Source organism: Octopus bimaculoides, chromosome 3 (genome assembly GCF_046866305.1).
Source record: "Octopus bimaculoides isolate indiv1 chromosome 3, ASM4686630v1, whole genome shotgun sequence".
Taxonomy (NCBI): domain Eukaryota; kingdom Metazoa; phylum Mollusca; class Cephalopoda; order Octopoda; family Octopodidae; genus Octopus; species Octopus bimaculoides.
In genome coordinates, this window is record NC_142930.1 from 124440807 (window position 1) to 124461536 (window position 20730).

General features: G+C 38.2%; 1 protein-coding gene across 7 annotated transcripts in view; it reads left to right on the forward strand.

Annotated features, from left to right (window-relative positions):
• The first annotated feature begins 817 nt into the window (after nt 1-817).
• LOC106876527 (uncharacterized) overlaps nt 818-20730 on the forward strand; it is a 257790-nt gene continuing 237877 nt past the window's right edge. For 3 of the 7 annotated variants that reach the window (XM_089349613.1, XM_089349614.1, XM_089349615.1), the window contains exon 1: nt 1545-1761. In XM_089349613.1, the coding sequence (XP_089205739.1) occupies nt 1651-1761 (111 nt within the window). In that variant the 5' untranslated portion in view covers nt 1545-1650. Of the gene's footprint in view, nt 1762-20730 lie in introns of all 7 variants that reach the window. The other 4 variants (XM_089349616.1, XM_089349612.1, XM_089349617.1 and 1 more) reach the window with 4 other exon arrangements.

Below are 20730 nucleotides of genomic sequence, written 5' to 3' on the forward strand. Positions count from 1 at the left end.
CTATCACTCCTCCTATTACTATTACTCTTTCTCTCCTTCCCCTCCTACCTGATCTCACTGTCACCCTATCACTCTTTCTCATACAATTACATACTCTTTCTCTTTCCACCTCCCCTTCATCCAACTCTACAACTGCTACTAAAAGCCAACACTAACAACAAGCAGTTTGTATTTTTAGTAAATAGTCCATCTTGACTCAATTTGATAGTAACAGGCTGAATAACAGATTGGACACTGTATTTCCTTGGTCACTACTATTTTGCTAGCTTTAGACTATGTTGACCGACTCCTTACCTTAGCTCCTTCCCCCTCCCTCACACACTATCTTTTTCACAAACACACTCCCCCTCTCTCACATATAAGCTCTGTCTTATAAACATACTCCCTCTCTCTTTCAACTAAGTCTCTCTCTCACAAACACATTTCCCCACTCTCATACTTACACTCTGTCTCTCTCACAAAGACACTCCACCTCTCTCATACATACTCTGTCTGGCTTTCTCTCTCGCTCACGCACTCAGTCTCTCCTACCAAAGCCAAATGGCGGTCTTCTGCCGGAGCACGCCGCTTAATTAATACAATTAACAAAGGTGTTTTATTATGTATGTACATGCAAATTCAGGAGAAACAAACTTAGAAAGTCTCTATACGTGTCCTCGTACATATTTCTATGTCTATATATAGCTATATCAATAATTATTATCACGATATTAACAATTAACTATTGTAAATAACATTACGGAGATACATCAATTTAAAGAGGAAAAAAAATTAATAATAAACAAGTAAGACAAGACACGGACGAAAGCCGACATACCAAGTCGGCGACCGGACTAACTAAATGTTTGTGGAGACATACAGAGCGTGGCTGTCTTTGATTGTGACCGGACCATTAAAAACAATACGGTTAGTGTCTCTAGTAGTTCTACCATTATTAGTGGGCCGTCGTAAAGCCACGGCAAGACTGTCCCCATCGTTAACGAGCACCCGGCAAAATAGACCGAATGATTATTATTACCATCAATACTACCACCGCCGTCAATGTACGACAGCTACTACAACAGAAGCAACAACATTATTATGTATTGCGACTACAGTACCTGTGCTGTTTGTTATAGTGTTGTTACTACTAGCCACTACTACGCAGTCCCAGTTTGGCTGGACATATAAAGAAAGGAGTATATTTGTTTAACAGACAGTTAATTAATCTATTAATTAACTAATTAAATACTATACACGCACCTTCCAAACACTTGTGAATTTGATATACATATGGAGTACGGATATATATTTTTACTTATACATAGCAACCTGTCCATTCTTATACATACACACATATTTATATAAATTTGTGTATTTTACACATACACAAGCACTCACATATACTATATATTTATGAATTTCTATAAATATATACACATATCTTTTCAACCTATGTATCATTATACATAGTTGCCTGTCCATCCATTTATATATATATATATATATATATATATATATATATATATATTTCTCTATATTTATGTACATGCACACACACACACACACATAAACACATGCATATATATTATTATATGTGAATTTCTTTAAATGTCTACACATAGATCTATCTATATTTTCTAAATGTATTGATACCTAAAAGTAGTGAATATGGCTTCAAAATGCCGGAAATTTGTACCTAACATCTTCAATAAGAGCAAATGTCAAAATTGTTTCGCTGCCAAGGATTCCCACTCGGCACAGGCACTCGAAAATAATAAGGTAAATATACAACTTATGTTCTTTGCGTATTAATTAATAATGTCTGTCTTATTGTTGTTTATTTCTTTGACTTCCCTACTTTGGTCACTTTAAGTTCCTTGTTTGCTTCCAAGAAAGCTTTTTAAGTTTTATTGTCAATGGTTTTGGTTATGTTATGGAACTTCTGTAATTAGTAAACGCTCACATTTTGTGTGTGTGTGTATGTTATGTCTTTACATATAGACACATAAGCACATGTATATACATAGTTAAACACAAACATATACATGTATAGACTTACGCACACAAACATAGCTCTCATACACAAACACACACAGACATACACAAAAATATATAGACACATAAACAAACACGTATATGAACACACGTATACCCCTCTCCCTATATACTGACATTTACGTATATATATATAGATTTGAACCCCCTCCCCGGAGGTATAGAGAGATGACACCAACTCGAAGTCGGTGCTCCTTAACCGTAAAGAGAGAAATTTGATATACTTTGTCCAGTGTGGTAGTGAAATATACATATAAATTAATAGCAGCACACACACACACACACACACAGAGCTAAAAATATATATATATTACTTTTGAGTGCTTTTTCAGTTTTGTTTGTAAACACACATACAAAAATACTGCAATATATATATAGTTAATATATAAGCTAATAAAATTCGTGCTATAGATATCTACATTTCTTTAAATGTGTTCATTTCAGGTCTTAATACGTTATAAAAATTTATCACTTTTTTTGTCAACTACATATAACTTCTTACATCATAAATTATTTCTTGATCGAATTAATGTGCATCTTTGTGTGTGTGTGTATAGAAAGAGTGCGCTCACGAATGTGTTTGTCTACCATAGTCGTGTGTAGCACTTTAATTTTCTCTCTCTCTCTCTCTCTCTTTCTCTCCTTTAATAAAAATATATATGCACAACAAACGTGCCTACACACGTACTGTTTACTTTAGATGAATAATAAACACATATTCAGTGTTTTTGTATAGGCTTCGGGTGTTTTCTCTATACAATGTATATATTTACTATAAACTTGTGCACACGCTTTGATTCTTTAGTTTGACACACGCCTTGAACCGGTTATTTGGCTTGTATGCACCCCCCCCCATACACATAACACGTACATTTACACATACGTACCCATGCATATGCATAGTCGCACATAATCAGGGCCCCTCCGCGTTTTCGCTCGTCGATGTGCTAGGAATAACACCTAAATTCCCTTAAAATCATATACTACTGGGTTAAAGGAAGGGTACATTAGCTAATATAATCATAGATGCTATATCTGAAAGAAAAAAAGGGCCACAAAAATACGGGTTGGTCATAATTGGAACCCTTTGATCCTCAACCGGGTTTATCAGGATGACCTGAGTTAAATAGCAATAACAATATATTTGTAATATTGATAATAGACACAAAACATATTTTGGGACGAGTGGAGGGTATAATCAATTATATCGATCTCCAATACTTGATCAATGTATTATTTTATCGACCGTGGAAGAACAGACGGCTTGTTTTGAATTCCGGTGAGAGTTGAAACCTGAACGTATAGGACCCTATCCCTAAACATTCTAAGCCCTTGTCATCATGTAATATCATCTGATCAACATTATCTCTATTCTTTGTCCACGTGTAAAAATATATCATCAAGGTGACATAGTTAAAACTTTGACGAAAAAAAAATATAATGTAAAGCTGGCAGAATCGGTAGTGCATCGGATAAAAATTCCTAGTGTCATTTCTTTCGAATCTTTACGTTCCGTGTTCGAATATTGCTGAGCTTTCCTCCTTTCGGGCGCCGATAAAATAAGTACCAGTTGAATACAATAGACTAGTTCTTCCCGTTAGCTTCAGGTCTTGTATCTACTGGGGAAAGAAATATTATTAAGGAAAGAGGTGGGGTAAGCTGGCGGAATCGTTCGTGCTTCGGACAAAATACCTTGTATTTCTTCCGACTCTTCACGTTACCGTCGTGGTCGACTTTACCTTTCATGATCGATTAAGTACCAGTCAAGCAAGGGTTGATGTAATCGATTAACCCCTCCTCACCCCAAATTCTTGGTCTTGTGCCAAACTTTTTGTGCCATTTTTTAATTTATAATCGAAACTAAATATTCATATAGTTTTAGCTCCCGAGGTGAACTCCAAGCAAATACCTATAATGAAAGGTATTCCAGGTTTGACCATCCCAAGTGTGACAGCTACTCCAAAGGCACGATGAAGGGGTAGGCTGTTAAAATGTTTTAAAACGTGGATTTTTAAGAAAAATAAGATTTAATGCGAATTATATGTATTTTAGAGTGACGAAAATTACCGAAACCCCTTCAAAAATTTATCTTCAAAATTTCATTTTATTCCCGACAGCTATCTCGAAATCCCGCTGTATTTTTATTATTATTGCGTGTCTGTCTAGGACTTTGCTATATAGGACGGTGGATTTTGAAGCCTATATGACTGCTATTTCTTGCAGGTCAAGCAACCACGGTGAGGGAGCGAGTGTAGAAGTCGAAATTCAAACCGAAGTTTTGAACTTAAAATTCGGAAGATAAACACCGAACTAGCGCACCTTTAATTAGTCATCTAAAAGTAAAACCTGAAACATTTAGCAATGGTCTGGAAGCGGTGGGGGTCGGGTCAAGTGCTTCCTCTCTGAGAAAAGCAAAAAAATCACCAACCTCCTACGGTACCCAACAAAACTTTGAAACTTATTTTCTCAGTTTCATTGAAGTTGTTCATGGATAGTTAACTTTCATGAAATATTTTATTTATTCGGCTGATATCAGCAACAAGCGAAAACAAAAATTTTAAAAATTGTAGGAATTTCTGTGGAATTTATATTATTTTATTTTGTGAAACATGTATAGATATGTGTGTATATAATTTAGATGTTGGCTCTGATATGGAGGTGCTGTGTTTATGTATGTGCGTACGTGTGCGTGCGTCATATTTGACCTACTGCTTGTCGTAGTAGTAGAAGTAGTAATAGGCAACCAGTGACAAGATGTCAGCGAAATATAACCGATATGCCCCATGCGCTTAAGTGTCAGCTGGAGTCTTGACACAAGAAGAGGATTCAGTTACCCTACTTTTTTACTGTTTTACTGTCCCCCCCCCACCCAGTCTCTCTCTCTCTCTCTCTCACCTCGCCTCCATCCTGACCTCGGGTTTCTCATTCTCTTGTCTATTCTTCTCATACACGCCATACAGCCGAACACTTTGTACAGAAAGTCCTCACGAGGATCAACACTGTGTGTACATTTGTCGTCTGTCGTCTGCACCACACCGACTTGTAATAATGAAAACTATAGTAACTCCTTCTTGATGTTACCTGTGCATTACTTGTTTCAGTCATTTGACTGCGGCCATGCTGCAGCACTGCCTTTAGTCGAACAAATCGACCCCAGGACTTATTCTTTGTAAGCCTAGTACTTATTCTATCGGTTCTCTTTTGCCGAACCGCTAAGTTACGGGGACGTAGCCACACCAACATCGGTTGTCAAGAGATGGTGGACACACGCACACACACACACATATATATATACACATACATATATATACACATACATATATATACATACATACATACACGACAGGCTTCTTTCAGTTTTTGCCTACCAAAAGCACTCACAAGGCTTTGGTAACCCAAGACTATAGTAGAAGACACTTGTCCAAGGTGCCACGCAGTGGGACTGAACCCGGGACTATGTGGTTGGGAAGCAAGCTTCTTTACCACACAGCCACACCTGCACCTATGGGTATGTGTAATTTGTGGTTCTTTAATGTTAACTCTCACAACTAAGATGCCACTACGACTGTATGGTGAAAAGTTTGCTTCCTAACCACATTGTTCCACCTTCAATTCCACTGCATGGCACATTGGGTAAGTGTCTTCTACTATAACTTTGGGCCAACCAAAGCCTTGTGTGTGGATTTAGAAGGCAGAAACTAAAAACAAACCTGTCATGTGTGTGTCATATATCTGTTTGTCCACCACTGCTTGACAACCAGTGTTGCTGTGTTTACATCTCTGTAACTCAGAGGTTCAGCAAAAAAGAATGATAGAAGTACCAGACTTTAAAAAAAAAGTGCTGGGATCGATTCAATTGACTAGAAATTCTACAAGGGCGTGCCCCAGCATGGTCGCAAACTGAAACAAGTAAAGGATAAAAGATAGTTGTGACGTCCCAGTTGGCTTGATCTCCACAATGGATTTGACTCCAAGTTACACCCTCAGTATATTCTGACATTTACACATTCAGTCATTAGACTACGGCCATGCTGGGGCACCACTGTGAATTCTTAGTTGAACGAATCGACCCGAGTACTTATTTCTCTTTTAAACTTTGGTGCCTATTCTATCGGTCTCTTTTGCTGACCACTAAGTTACGGGGATCTAAACACACCAACACCAGTTAAGCAGTAATGGGGGACACTCAAAAACAACAGATTTTTTTTTTCTGTCTACCAGATCCACTTACAAGGCTTTGGTCAGCCAAAGATCCCCCCCCACACACACACACACCCAGTTTGAACCCAGAACCATGTGGTTGGAAAGCAAACTTCTTGCCACACAACCATGCCTACACCTACATACTATGAGATATGTATTATGTTCATATACACATACATACACACACACATGCATACATATAAATACCCTCCTTTTTTTTATTGAATCCCTTTTAAACACATCCATTCTCATATGACTCTATATAAAGCGATGCTTTAGTTCAGATATGTCTCTTCGGTCACAGGCCTATTTTCTGTGGTGTAGGTGGGAAAACAAAATACATTCTATAGTTTCTATTCCATCCTATTGTGAGCTTTGGGCAATAAAATCAACACCCATGCCTCTGTATTCGACTAATAGCAATCAGATAGGTATATTAATTTTATGTATCAGTGAACATAGGTGCCTGCATGGTTGTGTTAAGAAGCTTGCTTCCAAACCACATGGTTCTGGGTTCAATCTTTCTGCATAGCATCTTGGGTAAGTGTTTTCTGCTTTAGCCTCAGGCTGACCAAAACCTTGCGTGTGGATTTGGTAGACAGAAACTGAAAGAAGCCCATCGTGTCTGTGTGTCTGTCCATCCCACCACTGCTTCACAACCGGTGTTGGTGAGTTTACTAGTTACGTAACTTGTGTTGTAAACATCCAATTGGTTGGTTTGTTCCCATATTATTGACAACCTGGGGATACTGGCTGGACTTCAACTGAAAATTAAGGTACCTAATGAGATATTTTTCCTGTTCCTGTACCAGTAATACACTGTCCTCTCAGTTTTGAAGGAATGTAGGATATTTGACAGCAGAAAATAACTCTACTAGTTTGGTTCTCTATCACATTTGCCAGTTAACAAATGTACTTCCTTGTCCCCCTTTAAATACTTCCCCCACTTTCTTTGAATAAACCAAGAAGACATATGAATGAACTAGTCAGTGAGGGGAAACTTTGCTAACTAGAAATGGCAACTAAATCACCTTGCTGCTTTCAAATGGGAAGGACACTATAGATAATAGAGTAATCCCTTGCCATATCACGGCTTATTATATAAGCTTACGTTGGTTCCTCTGTGGTGGTGTATTGCATTTATATTAAAATATACAAATTATAAAAATAATTAAAAAAAACAAAAAAAGGTACAGTACTGTTTCTACTTTGGATTTTCACAGATTGCCGGGTGAAACACCCATGATAGTTGAGGGATTACTGTAGTCCTAGACATATTGTCTGAAGGAAAAAAAACAGTGCTGGGATGGTCATGGCTGGAGCCATGTATGACCAAGAACTACTTGAAGTTATCAGTTTCAACAAATCTCTCTTAGCTGGGTGGGTAAAAGGAGGAAGCGGATCAACTGTTTGATAGATTTAGTGTTTAAATCTGTTATCTTTGACACCTTGATATCCTAAAAAAATAAGCTAGAGTGTCATTTTCTTTATACCCACCATCTATCACTGTTATCACAACAATTGAGGTGTGCTGGAATTTGCAGTGCCTTGAGGTGTAGGGCAATAAAATTTTTCACTTTATCATTTTGACTTCTACCCGAGACCTTTGGAAATATGCTGTGCATGAGAAGACCCGGCAAGCCAAGTGAGACCTAAATCGAAGGCCTCAGGCAGCCCACTTATATGTACCTTCCTTTATTGGACACTAATCTCTTCTTGCGAAGACCTGTTGAGGCAAGTGAAATTGAAATCGAATTAAATCCCACGACTGGCACCCATGCAAACGTCGTCTCCTTCATTGGAAACGAAACTCTGCTTGTGAAGACCTATTGGGGCAAGCGAAAGCGAAACTGTCAATGGCACCTGTGCCCAGCATCGCCTTCTTGGCACTTGTGCCAGATGGCACGTGTAAAGACATTCGAGCGAGATCGTTGCCAATGCCGCCGAACTGGCTCTTGTGCAGGTGGCACGTAAGATACACCATTTTGAGCATGGCCGTTGCCAGTACTGCCTTACTGGCCTTCGTGCTGGTGGCATGTAAAAGCACCTACTACACTCTCGGAGTAGTTGGCGTTAGGAAGGGCTTCCAGCCGTAGAAACTCTGCCAAATCAGATTGGAGCCTGGTATAGCCATCTGGTTTCACCAGTCCTCAGTCAAATCATCCAACCCATGCTAGCATGGAAAGCGGACATTAAACGACGACAATGATGATGATGATGATTTGGACTTGCAAGACCCAAACCTTTACCAGTTTCCTTGGATTTCAGATTTTTGTCTGCTCATAAATGGTTTGGACATCAGTCTTCACTTTTTGCCTTTTGACCATTATTGTTTAACGTCCACTTTCCATGCTGGCATGGGTTGGATAGTTTGACTGATGACTGGCAAGTCAGGAGGCTGCACCAGGCTCCAGTCTGATCTGGCAAAGTTTCTACAGCTGAGTGCCTTTCTTAACTCCGTGAGTGTAGTGAGTGCTTTTCATGTGCCACTGGCATGGGAGCCAGTCAGGCAGCACTGGCATCAACCATGCTTGAATGGTGCTTTTTACATGCCACCGGAACACGTGCCAGTCAGGTGGCATTGACATTGGTCCAAAATGGATTTGAAAATTAGAAGCAGAAATTATGTGGTTAAGAAGTTTGCTTCCCAAGCACATGGTTTTGAGTTTGGTCCCATTGGAATGCCTGGTCATGGTTTTCTTGACCGAGATTGACCTGCTACTTAAAGAACATTAAAAGCCAAATGCAAGCCAAGATATCAAACTAAAAATTCATCAATCTTAAATTCAAATAACTGCAGATGCAGACTTGGCTGTGTGCTTAAGAGATTTGTTTCTCAATAACATGGCCTTTCACTTTAGTTCACTGGGTGGCACTTTGCAAAAGTGTCAACTTCTACTAGAACTCTGGGATGACCAAAGCTTTGTGAATGCACTGGTGTAGGCGTTTTCTGCATGGCACCGGCTCGAGCACTTTCTGTGTGGCACTGGCACTTTCTGTGTGACACCGGCACGGGCGCTTTCTGCATGGTACCACACACCAATACAAATTGTTACCCACAATATATAGGTTGGATAGGTTGCTGCCCTCACAATTACATGATTGTAGTTTAGACTCTTGGACAGAGCAGTGCCTTCTGTTCTTGAGCAAAATGTATCAAATTAACCCCCTCCCCCCGCGTCCACTCAGCTGTAAATGAGTGACCCTGGAACAAACTGGTGTCTTGTTCAGGACAAAGAGATGCTTTCTGTCATTTCTATGCCATGGAAACCAGATACGAGTCTAGGCCTTGAGACACTATTTACTATAAATTTTCACATATAACTATTGCTACCACAGTACATATTGAATTTGGAACATAGATGTCATTCAGTAACTCAGTTGCTCCACCCCAGCCATATTCTATCACTCCTCTTTTTAATCATTGATATAAGTTTTATAGTTTCTTCTGTGATTCAGATATTTTTGTTTGTTGGCGCTGTGTAAATTTGACTCGTCTGCCTATATCTTTGCCCTGAGGAGATAAACTTATTTTATATTCTTTGTAATTCAACACTTCAAAGCTCATAACAAGCCATTCCTTATCTACCAACACGTACTTAAGGTGTACACATTTGACACCTTCGGCTGAAGCTATTTTCTCATTCATTTTTCTTCCATCTTTATATGTACAATAATACACACACACACACACACACACACACACACACACACACACACACACACACACACACACACACACACACATGTATATATATGTATATATATATATATATATAGTAAATCCAAACATGAACAAGCAAGAAAAGGAGGTGTGTGTGTGTGTGTGTGTAATGATAACACGTGTATGTGTGTGGTTGTGGCTGTTTTTTATATATATATATATATATATATATACTTTATTTAAAAGCAGCAGAAATATAACAAAAAAACCGTTACTCTGAGTTTCACGTTCCCGTTCATCGGACAGTTTTGTTAGAAGGGAGATATCTCCCCTATAATAACAAAGACGAAAGCTAACGAGATCCTAAAGACCTAATAATAGTTATGTATGTGTTTTTTCGTGTTTTGTTCGAAAGGTAACCACTCCTGAAGAAGTGCCAAACGTCTAAATCCAATGGACCAGTCACTGGATAAGTTTGGCACAGAAATGTTAACATAGAGTGGTGAATAAATCGATATATCGAATTTGAAGTCTCTGTCTCTTTTGAATATGAAAATTTAAAAGTTTAAAAACCTTATGATATAAATATAAACTGTGAGAACGACCCTTAAGGAATCTAATTAATGATCTCCTAAGGTAAGTTCTTATGCTATATTGGTAACGGTTGCTACATCCTCTGGGAAAATTATTATATATATATATAAAGCAAATACTTTATTGATGACCTCCTTAAGGTGTTAAAGAAAACAAGCAAAAGGATGAAACCACAGAGCATGGGCTATAACGAGATTCTGTGCACATTCGTTTTTCTAAATATTAATCTGAATAAAATCTGTCTAGATTTACTGATCTGATGATATTAGTTTCTGATTGATTTTTAATTTTAATTTTTTTTGTTGTTTGTATTTGTCATTTAAAACGGGTCATTGACCTTCCCCTTAATTAATTTTTTTAAAGATTAATGGAGTGCTAATTAAAGTTCATTAAACACCTTATCTTTTGACTTAGCTCTCAAATAGTTGATCAATATCTGGCGTATTAAGAGGTTTGTGATTAAAATATTCACACACACGCACATTATGTAGTAATTAAAATGTGTAATGTATTCATTTTTTATTTCAATTTCTGTTGTTTTTCTATCTTTGTCCATCAAGCTTTTGTAAAGGTGGAGGGAAACAAGAGCTAGATTAGGGGAATTCCAGCCTCTTTTCCCTCACGGTATGTAAACATTTACCTGGAAAAATTCCCAATGTATATCAATATCACTAATGACAGGTGTTCACTACCAATTTTTTCTTATTCTCTAAACTCATTCTCATTGGTGGCCATGCTGGGGACTGCCTTAAATTGTTGACAAACAAATTGACTCCAGTTCTTATTTATTAAATCCTGGTGCCTATTCTATCTGTCTCTACTTACTGTACTGCTAGGTTACAGATATAAACACACTAACACCAGTTGTCAAGCTGTGATGGAACGCACACATACACACACAAGCTTCTGTCAGTTTCCTTCTACCAAATCCACTCACAAGTCTTTGGTCAGGCTATGGCTATAGAAGACACTTGGCCAAAGTTCTACACAGTGGGACTGAACCTAGAGCTTCTTACCGCACAGCCATGCCTGCGTCTATTATTTAATCTTTTTACACCTTAATGTTTTCAGATAATACTCTCCGTTTATTACTTAGAGAAGTGACCTTGACAAAATTATTTACAAACACTAAAGACAACCTACACTAATCTCCACATCTATATCTAAGACTAAAGTTTTACCTTTCATTTTGTATCACCTGTGATCAGTTTTCTCTCTATTGCAACAATATAATAAAACAAAAAACTGTTGAGAATTAATCTGACCGACTTAGATTAATCCATAAATACTTCCTCCTCCCCCCTTTTTCCTTGTTTTCTCTCTTTCTCCCTCCCTTCCTATCTACTTTTTCTTTGTCTCCAGAATTCTATAAAATATTTCAAATTTTGGTACAAAGCTAGCAATTTTGACTGGAGGGGCATGTCAACTACATCAACACCAGTACTTGACTGGTACTTTATTTTATTGACCACAAAAAGATGAAGCAACAGGTCAATATTGGTCAACCAAACCATAATTAGATATTCTAGGCATGTCCATCCAAACATCTAAGATTACATTGTTTTATTTTATTTTTTAATGGTATGATGTAATTTGAAGGATAGTTTTCAGTTATTTCTAGCAAGTCAGATGACCTCCTAGAGGCTCTCTCATTGGCTCCTTTAACCCTTTAGCATTTAAACAGGCCATATCTGTATTTTGTTTTTTTATTCAAACTGTTTTTTATTTAAAAAAATCATAGCTGTGGCCAGTGCCCCCTGATTGGCTCCCTGTGCCGGTGGCATGTAAGAAGCACCATCTGAACATGGCTGATGCCAGTGTCCTCTGATTTTACTGGCAGCATGTAAAAAGCACTATCCGAACGTGATTGATGCCAGGGCCACCTGACTGGCTCCTGTGCTGGTAGCATGTAAAAGCACCTGCTACACTCTGTGGTTGGTGTTAGGAAGGGCATCCAGCTGTAGAAACATTGCCAGATCAGATTGGAACCTGGTGCAACCGCTGGCTTTCCAGTCCTCAGTCAAACCATCCAACCCATGCCAGCATGGAAAATGGTTGTTAAACAATTATGTTTTTATTAAACAGGCTGTATCTGATTTCTTTTAATTCAAACTGACCAGATGTGACCTCTCACACCTCCTCTACAATGTCATTCCAAAGATATCAAAATCTCAAAGCTACGAGATAAATACATGATAAATTCAAAACAATGTGAATAAATAAGCATTATATTTGACAGAGTAACCAGAATACTAAAGGGTTAAATATAGCTTGCTGGGGGAGGATAAATTATCTAACGTAAAATAATTGTCATTATTTCTAAACCTAAGTTCTGTAGTGATTGATTTTTACCATTTCATTCTCCAGACTAAGAAATCTCAGGAAGACATTGTGATAGATTTAATCAATTAATATACTTTTTCTTTAGATAATTGGTTTCATGTTCAGTCAGAACATCTCTTTAGATTCTGTTTCCTAATATCCTGAACAAAGTTGAAGTTGACTTTGATCTTTATCAGCTCCAGGTTAATAATTTTTGTCTAATTTTGGCACAAGGCCAAATCGGTAATTTTGAGGGGAAGGGCGAGTTGATTACACTGACCTCAGCACTTGACTGGTACTTATTTTATTGACTCTGAAAGTATAAAAGGCAAAGTGGTGGAATTTGAACTGGGCATAAAATGTTAAAGAAATGCTGCTAAGCATTTTGTTCAATATTCTAACGATTATGCCAACTTGCTGGCTTGACTCAAGATTAATAAAACCAATTTTAATCTTGCACTGCATCCAATAATCTGTGCTTCCTTACAAATATGAGGTTGTTAGCTACGTGTTGTTTCTTAGTAGAAGAGAATAGTTTTTTAATTTAATTTCATATGAAATCATCAACATTTCACTTTTTCATGCTTGCATGAGTTGGACAATTTGACAGGATCCAACAAACTGGAGGACTGCGTTGAACTCCAATGTTTTGACATGGTTTCTACTATAAATTCTCTAAAGATTCCTTGTAAGAAATTATCTGCATTACCATAAGTTTTTTTTCTTTTCTTTTTAGAACCTTTCAACTTTTAAGACCTTTAGAAAAAACATATGCCTATATCTTAGAATAAGGCATATGTTTCAGGAGGGGGTGGAATGAAAAGGGTTAATGGTTTATTGTAGATTTTGTTCCATAGTCATCCGGACATTTTTCTCATATCCATTTTATTTGCATTGGGATAACACAGACTTTTCCAGAAAAATATGTAGAGTTGATTGATTGGTTCCATTGGTACCAGTGAATCTTTGTGGTGCCTTTTTTCTTTTTTTTTTTTTATTGACAATGGAAAGTTGAATTTACAAAAACATTCTTGGTGGGATTTGAACTTGATATCGAGATGTCTTGATAACCTCTATGATAACCTGTTATAGACTCCACCTGTTTTTATCATTTGGACTGGAAGTTTCCCTAAAGACAGGGACCAGAAGTAGGGAGAGGCAAACCCTGACCTGCCTATGAAGGCAATAGTTCTGATAACAACTGGCATGGGCTGTGTCAGTTCAACCAACTGGCACTAAGATGGAAGGCAAGCATAAATGATGATGATGCTGATATCTCTAGCCCACGTTCTATTGACTGTGGTAGATTTCAATGTTTGGTTGTGTTCCCAACACTATATAGGTGACCTACTTGCTAGTTTTAATCAACCACTCTTACACAGCTGATGCCCCCATTCACATAGACCTCAGGGATTATCTACACACAACCCAGTAGCCTCTCATCGGTCATGCATTATTACATAGAATATTGTAAACATCCTCCTACAGATAACAACTTAGTCTCATTGAACAACTTACAAGAACAGTCACCATTCCCATCAAGGAAACATGACCTTGCTAAAACAACAAATTTTACAATCTATAATGATCTTTCATAACAAACATGACATCTGCAACAGCACCAAAAGGGCATCACAAAAGTTAGGCTTTCTCTTTGGAGCCAGAAACTATTTCAGCTCAGACTAGTTGCTGATCCCATGTTACAGTTCTGCCCACATATGTATAATGTGTGTGTGTGCTTGACAATCAAAACTGGTGTGTTTGCTTCTTCCGTAACTTAGTGATTTGGCCAAAGAGACCGATAGAATAAGTACCAGACTTAAAAATATGATTCTTTCCCCACCTCATAGCATGTCTCTTCAAGTCTTCCTCTTCTGTCGGTTGCTTCCTCTTGGATCACTTGCCTGTTCATTATCCAACTGTCATCCTTTATATGCATCACAAATCTATACCAACTCCTTTCTTGTATGCTACATCTGTACCCTATTGTTCATGCACTCTGACATTATGCATCTAACAAACCATATTCACCTCCTTTCTTCCTGGTCTTCACACATCCTCTACATTCAGGGACCCTTCAATCACCAACATACAATTTGGAACAAGCATCATACAATCTACTGCCTTTCACTTTGCTAGAGAGAATCCTTTTGTCTGCAGTAGAGATAGTATATAACTTTTTGGACTTTCACCACCTCATCCTTAATCTGGTTACTATACTTTTAGAATCTCCTCCTTCATTGCTAATTTTACTTCATAAAGGAAATATTTTTTCTTTTATTTTACCTCTTTACTCTTTTACTTGTTTCAGTCATTTGACTGCGGCCATGCTGGAGCACCGCCTTTAGTCGAGCAAATCGACTCCAGGACTTATTCTTTGTAAGCCTAGTACTTATTCTATCGGTCTCTTTTGCCGAACTGCTAAGTTATGGGGACATAAACACACCAGCATAGGTTGTAAAGTGATGTTGGGGGGACAAACACAAACACACACACACACACACACACACACATATATATATACACATATATACGACAGACTTCTTTCAGTTTCCATCTACCAAATCCACTCACAAGGCTTTGGTCAGCCCGAGGCTATACTAGAAGACACCTGCCCAAGGTGCCACGCAGTGGGAATGAACCCGGAACCATGTGGTTGGTAAGCAAGCTACTTACCACACAGCTGCTCCTGCGCCTATAAAAATATATGAATTCTCAAACTAATAAATCATAGATCTATTTCTCAGATATGACATCGATTTGAAAAAACAACAGATCAGTTAATATTAGCTGGAGTGATGAGAGAATCATTAAATACAATAGTTCATAAATTGCCAAATACTACCAATCTCCCCCCCCCCCCCCCCCACCACCACCAAGAAATATTAATCAAATATTTTGTCCCCCACATCTGCTTAAGATTTTGCAGCACAGTTTTGGAATAGTTAGGTAATAAATACTTGTATTTTAAGGACCCTTCAGGGCATTTAAAAGAATTTATTTTTAAGGGTGTTCTTACGGCTAACTATTCTTGTATATCTGCTACATGTAAAGCTCATCTTCTCAGTCAGCCTGTCTGCAATCCCACTGCATCTCTCTTGCTCTCAGTTTACATTAGGTACATCATATAGAATTCCTACTTTCACATTCTTTGCATACCTAGCAAGGTCATTTCCCACATGGCAGATGATTTTTATATTTCTTTTTGCTAAGACTTTGCTAGGTTTAATTTTAGATGCAGGTGTAGCTGCATGGTTAAGCTTGCTTCCCAATCATATGATCTTGGATTCACTCCTACTGTATGGCACTTTGGACAACTTGTTCATGGAATTAACATGCAGTTAGCTAAACACTCTACTCAGATGCCCTTAGTGATTTTCTGAGATGTGCTATGGGTTTTATAGATAGTTATCTCCCTTGCTGGACATTAACAACACATGACAGGAATATGTCTACAGACAATATTACTTGCATAGCAATCTAGTTGGTCAGTACTCATTGACATGAATCTGTTCCTACCAGCTTTGAAGACATTCCACCCTTAAGAGTTCTCTGAGTGATTCACCAAAATGCACCAAATATGACGGGCCAGCCCATTGAATTACAGATACAACTTTTTGCCAGCTGAGTGGACTGGGGCAATGTGAATGAAATAAAGTGTCTTGCTCAAGGACCCAATGTGTCGCCAGGAATCAAACTTGTGACTTTACGATCATTAGCCAAATACACTAACCACTAAGCTTCACACCTTCACAGATTGATAAAGAAATTCTTAATGATTTGAGTGAAAATTGATCATGGCTAAGTTTCCTCTTCTAGTTCTTGTTAGAAGTATTCCATAAAATGGCAGAAATGATGCAGAGAACTTTTTAAATTATATATTATCAGATGGCAAGTCAACAAATATGCTGGCAGGCAGGAACCACTCCTTGTGCAGGTAAAATGCCAAAATATTGCCTGGTACGGTCATGTATCCTACCACAGCACCTGTCCAGAACCATTCTCCAGGGCACAGTTAAGAGAGGGCAAAAGAGAGGTAGACAGAGAAAATCCTGGTTTGACAACATCCAGGACTGGATAAGTCACAACCCAGAGACTGGTGGTGACTGCTGACTAAGAAAGCATCTAGAATAGCACCCCAATGACTGGCTGTGTCAGTTAAGGGATCTTGATGGTGAGGATGATTGTCACCTTTTAACCTTTCATCACCTGATGTCACTGCTCTCAATATTACACTCACCTCTGTCGAGAGGCTTTGTATTGAGCTATTTGGTGACCTCACTAGTGCTGGTGCCACATTAAAATGAACCTAGTACATTCCATAAATTGGTTGGTGTGAAGAATAGCTTCCAACTGTAAAAACCATGCCAAAGTAAACATTAAAGTTTGATGTAGTCCTTTGGTGCATCGGCTCCTGTCAAGCCATCCAACCCATACCAGAATGGGAAAACAGATGTGAAACAAATAACTGATAATTTCAACATTCAAACTAAATTCATCTTGAACCATGCCAACAAGTATTTTGCCCTAAACACTTTAGATGTCCTGTTAATGAATATTGCTGTCTTTGACAGTGTAGAAACCATTTTATACCTCCTCAACCCATATTTAAACATCATATATTTAGTATTAATGTCTTGTTTATTTTCACTACATTATCATACCATATAAGTTTCTCCTTATGTCACTAGTCTGTCATCAGAACTGGAATATTATATTATTTTTTTTATTTTTTGGCCTTTTTCTCTCACAAAACTATTTTCTTCAGTAATCTTTCCCTACGACTTTCTGCCATTTTAAGCTTAGCAAATATTTTATATTTGTAATGGGGTGGGGGTGGGTTCTATAAAGACCATTCATATTGTGCATTGAATTTCACCAAAAGCAAATGAAATTTTGCGTTAACTTTATCATGAGTGTTTTGAATTGGAGTGTACTGGGCAAAGTGAATTCTTTAACCCTTCTGTTACCATATTTCTGTTCAAATACTGTCTTTAGTTTGAATAATTTTGAAAATAATGAATTAAATAATTTATTCTTTACTAAGCAGATGTTTGGAACATGGAAGGTTTTTATTTTAGATCCTTTTAAAGCAGGAGTTTTGTATCATGGAACTTAGGGTAGTCTCTGCTTCTGTGAAACTAAATAGCAAAAATAACGGTAAATTGCAGAAGCTGTTTTTGTTGATAAATGAATATTTCTGCAGACAAACTTCATGGCTCAGTTGGTTAGAGCGTCATGCTAATAATGCAAACGTCGTGGGTTCGAGCCCCATACTGGCCAATACGCTTTTTTTTCTTCTTTAAGCGCAGGAGTGGTTGTGTGGTAAGTAGCTTACTTACCAACCACATGGTTCCAGGTTCAGTCCGACTGTGTGGCACCTTGGGCAAGTGTCTTCTATAGCCTCAGGCTGACCAAAGTCTTGAGTGGATTTGGTAGACGGAAACTGAAAGAAGCCTGTCGTGTGTATATATATATATATATATATATATATATATATATATATATACACACACGTGTGTGTGTGTGTGTCTGTGTTTGTTCCCCTAGCATTGTTTGACAACCAATGCTAGTGTGTTTATGTCCCCGTCACTTAGCGGTTTGGCAAAAGGACACTGATAGAATAAGTATTAGGCTTACAAAGAATAAATCCCGGGGTCGATTTGCTCGACTAAAGGCGGTGCTCTAGCTTGGCTGCAGTCAAATAACTGAAACGAGTAAAAGAGTAAATTCTTTGTGGTTACTCAATCTGCTCAGTGTCCTTCAACAAATTCTCCCCTGTCTTTGAGCATCTTGTGATCCTGGGGAGAAATGCCATATGAAGTTACCATTCTATAGATATGATGCAAAGCTGCTGCGTGGTATCTAGTAATGAGAACACTTTAAAAATATGCAAAATGAAGTTTTAGCTATCACAAGGATTGAACCTTTACCTGCTTTAACGCCACCACCTGGCCCTTTGAATTTTCACTTCTCTTAACACCACCACCTGGCCCATGGGTACCTTTAATAGTCTACTCTGTTGTAAGAATTGGGTTTAGGTCCTTCATTCTAAGGATTACCTCCACTAGTCTTGAAGGCCCTATTAAAAGTCCATGGACTCTGTTAAGCCAGAAAAATAAAATAAAAGACCTCAGTTTTTGCAATATATTGATGGGTGGAAAGATGGTTGTGTGGTTAAAAATCATTTCCCATCCACATGGTTTAGGGTTCAATTCCCACTGTCTGGCATCTTGGGCAGACAGTGCCTTCTATTATAACCTGTGAACAGTAGTGAAAACTGAAAGAAGGGTGTCATGTGTTTGTGTCTGTCATCTTCATTCTCACTGCTTGACAACCAGTGTTGCTACCTTTGCATTCCTGTAATTTAGAGGGTTAGCAAAAGTCACCAATAGGACAAGCAGCAGACTTCAAAAATAAGTACCAAGATCAATTTTGTCAGCTAAAACCCTTCATGGTGGTGCTACAGAATGGTCACTGTCCAATAAAGAAACAAGATAAACAATGAATTGTTGTGAATTTGGCCAATTTAGAAGAGTTGAAACTCTGACATTGATCCACCACAATTTGAGAAGTTATGTTGAGTGTTGTGCAAAAGGAGAAAAAGATTCTCGTTTTGACAGTGTCATGATCAAAAATCTCAACTTACTGCAGTTCTTAATTGCTGGAAAAGTAATGAACTTGCAAACTAACCAACCATAACCGGATATCCATCATCATGTTTAACTGAAGTGGAAAAAGTGAACCATTATGTTACTGATAGCATGTTTTGTTTTTCAGAGAAGTAGGTTTAAAAATGAAACGTATACTCATTATTTACTGATATTGGATACAGTGAGTGAGAGAGAGAGAGAGAGTGAGTGTGTGTGTGTGTGTGTGTGTGTGTGTGTGTGTGTGTGTGTGTGTGTGTGTGTGTGTGTGTGTGTGTGTGTGTGTGTGTGTGTGTGTGTGTGTGTGTGTGTGTGTGTGTGTGTGTGTGTGTGTGTGTGTGTGTGTGTGTGTGTGTGTGTGTGTGTGTGTGTGTGTGTGTGTGTGTGTGTGTGTGTGTGTGTGTGTGTGTGTGTGTGTGTGTGTGTGTGTGTGTGTGTGTGTGTGTGTGTGTGTGTGTGTGTGTGTGTGTGTGTGTGTGTGTGTGTGTGTGTGTGTGTGTGTGTGTGTGTGTGTGTGTGTGTGTGTGTGTGTGTGTGTGTAGTGACTTAGCATATTGTTGTACTGTTCAAGTCTCTTAGCTTGTTTCTGTTAGTTTTATTTATTATACAAAACCCCTTTGGTGAAAATAGCTGAATCACCTTTTATGCAGCTAACCTCATTCTCTTTTTGCAGTAGTTTATTTTGTTTAATGTTTTGAGTTCGGATCTTGCTGGTGACAAAACCTTTTCTTTCACTTTTTCAAGGTTGGTAAATTGTCTTGTTAAGGTGCAGGAGTGGCCATGTGGTAGGAAGTTTACTTCCTAACCACATAGTTTCAGGTTCAATCACATTGTGTGACACCTTGGGCAAGCGTCGTCTTCTATAGCCTTGGGCTGACCAAAGCCTTGTGAGTGGATTTTGTGGATGGAAACTGAAAGAAGCCCAATATGTGTGTCTGTGTTACCACCACCACTACCACCACTTGACAGCTAGTGCTGGTGAGCTTATGTCCCTGTAACTTAATGGTTTGGCCAAAGAGACCAATAGAATAAGGACCAGGCTTTAAAAAAAAAAAATGGAAATAAGTGGGGTTGATACATTTGACTAAAATTTCTTCAAAGCAGTGCCCCAGCTTGGTCGCAATCTAATGACTGAAACAAGTAAAAGATGGTGAAAACAGCTGAATCACCTTTTATGCAGCTAACCTCATTCTGTTTTTGTACTCTTTAGCTGTATTCATTTTAATGTTCAAGTCATACTTGTGACAAGATTTTCTTTCA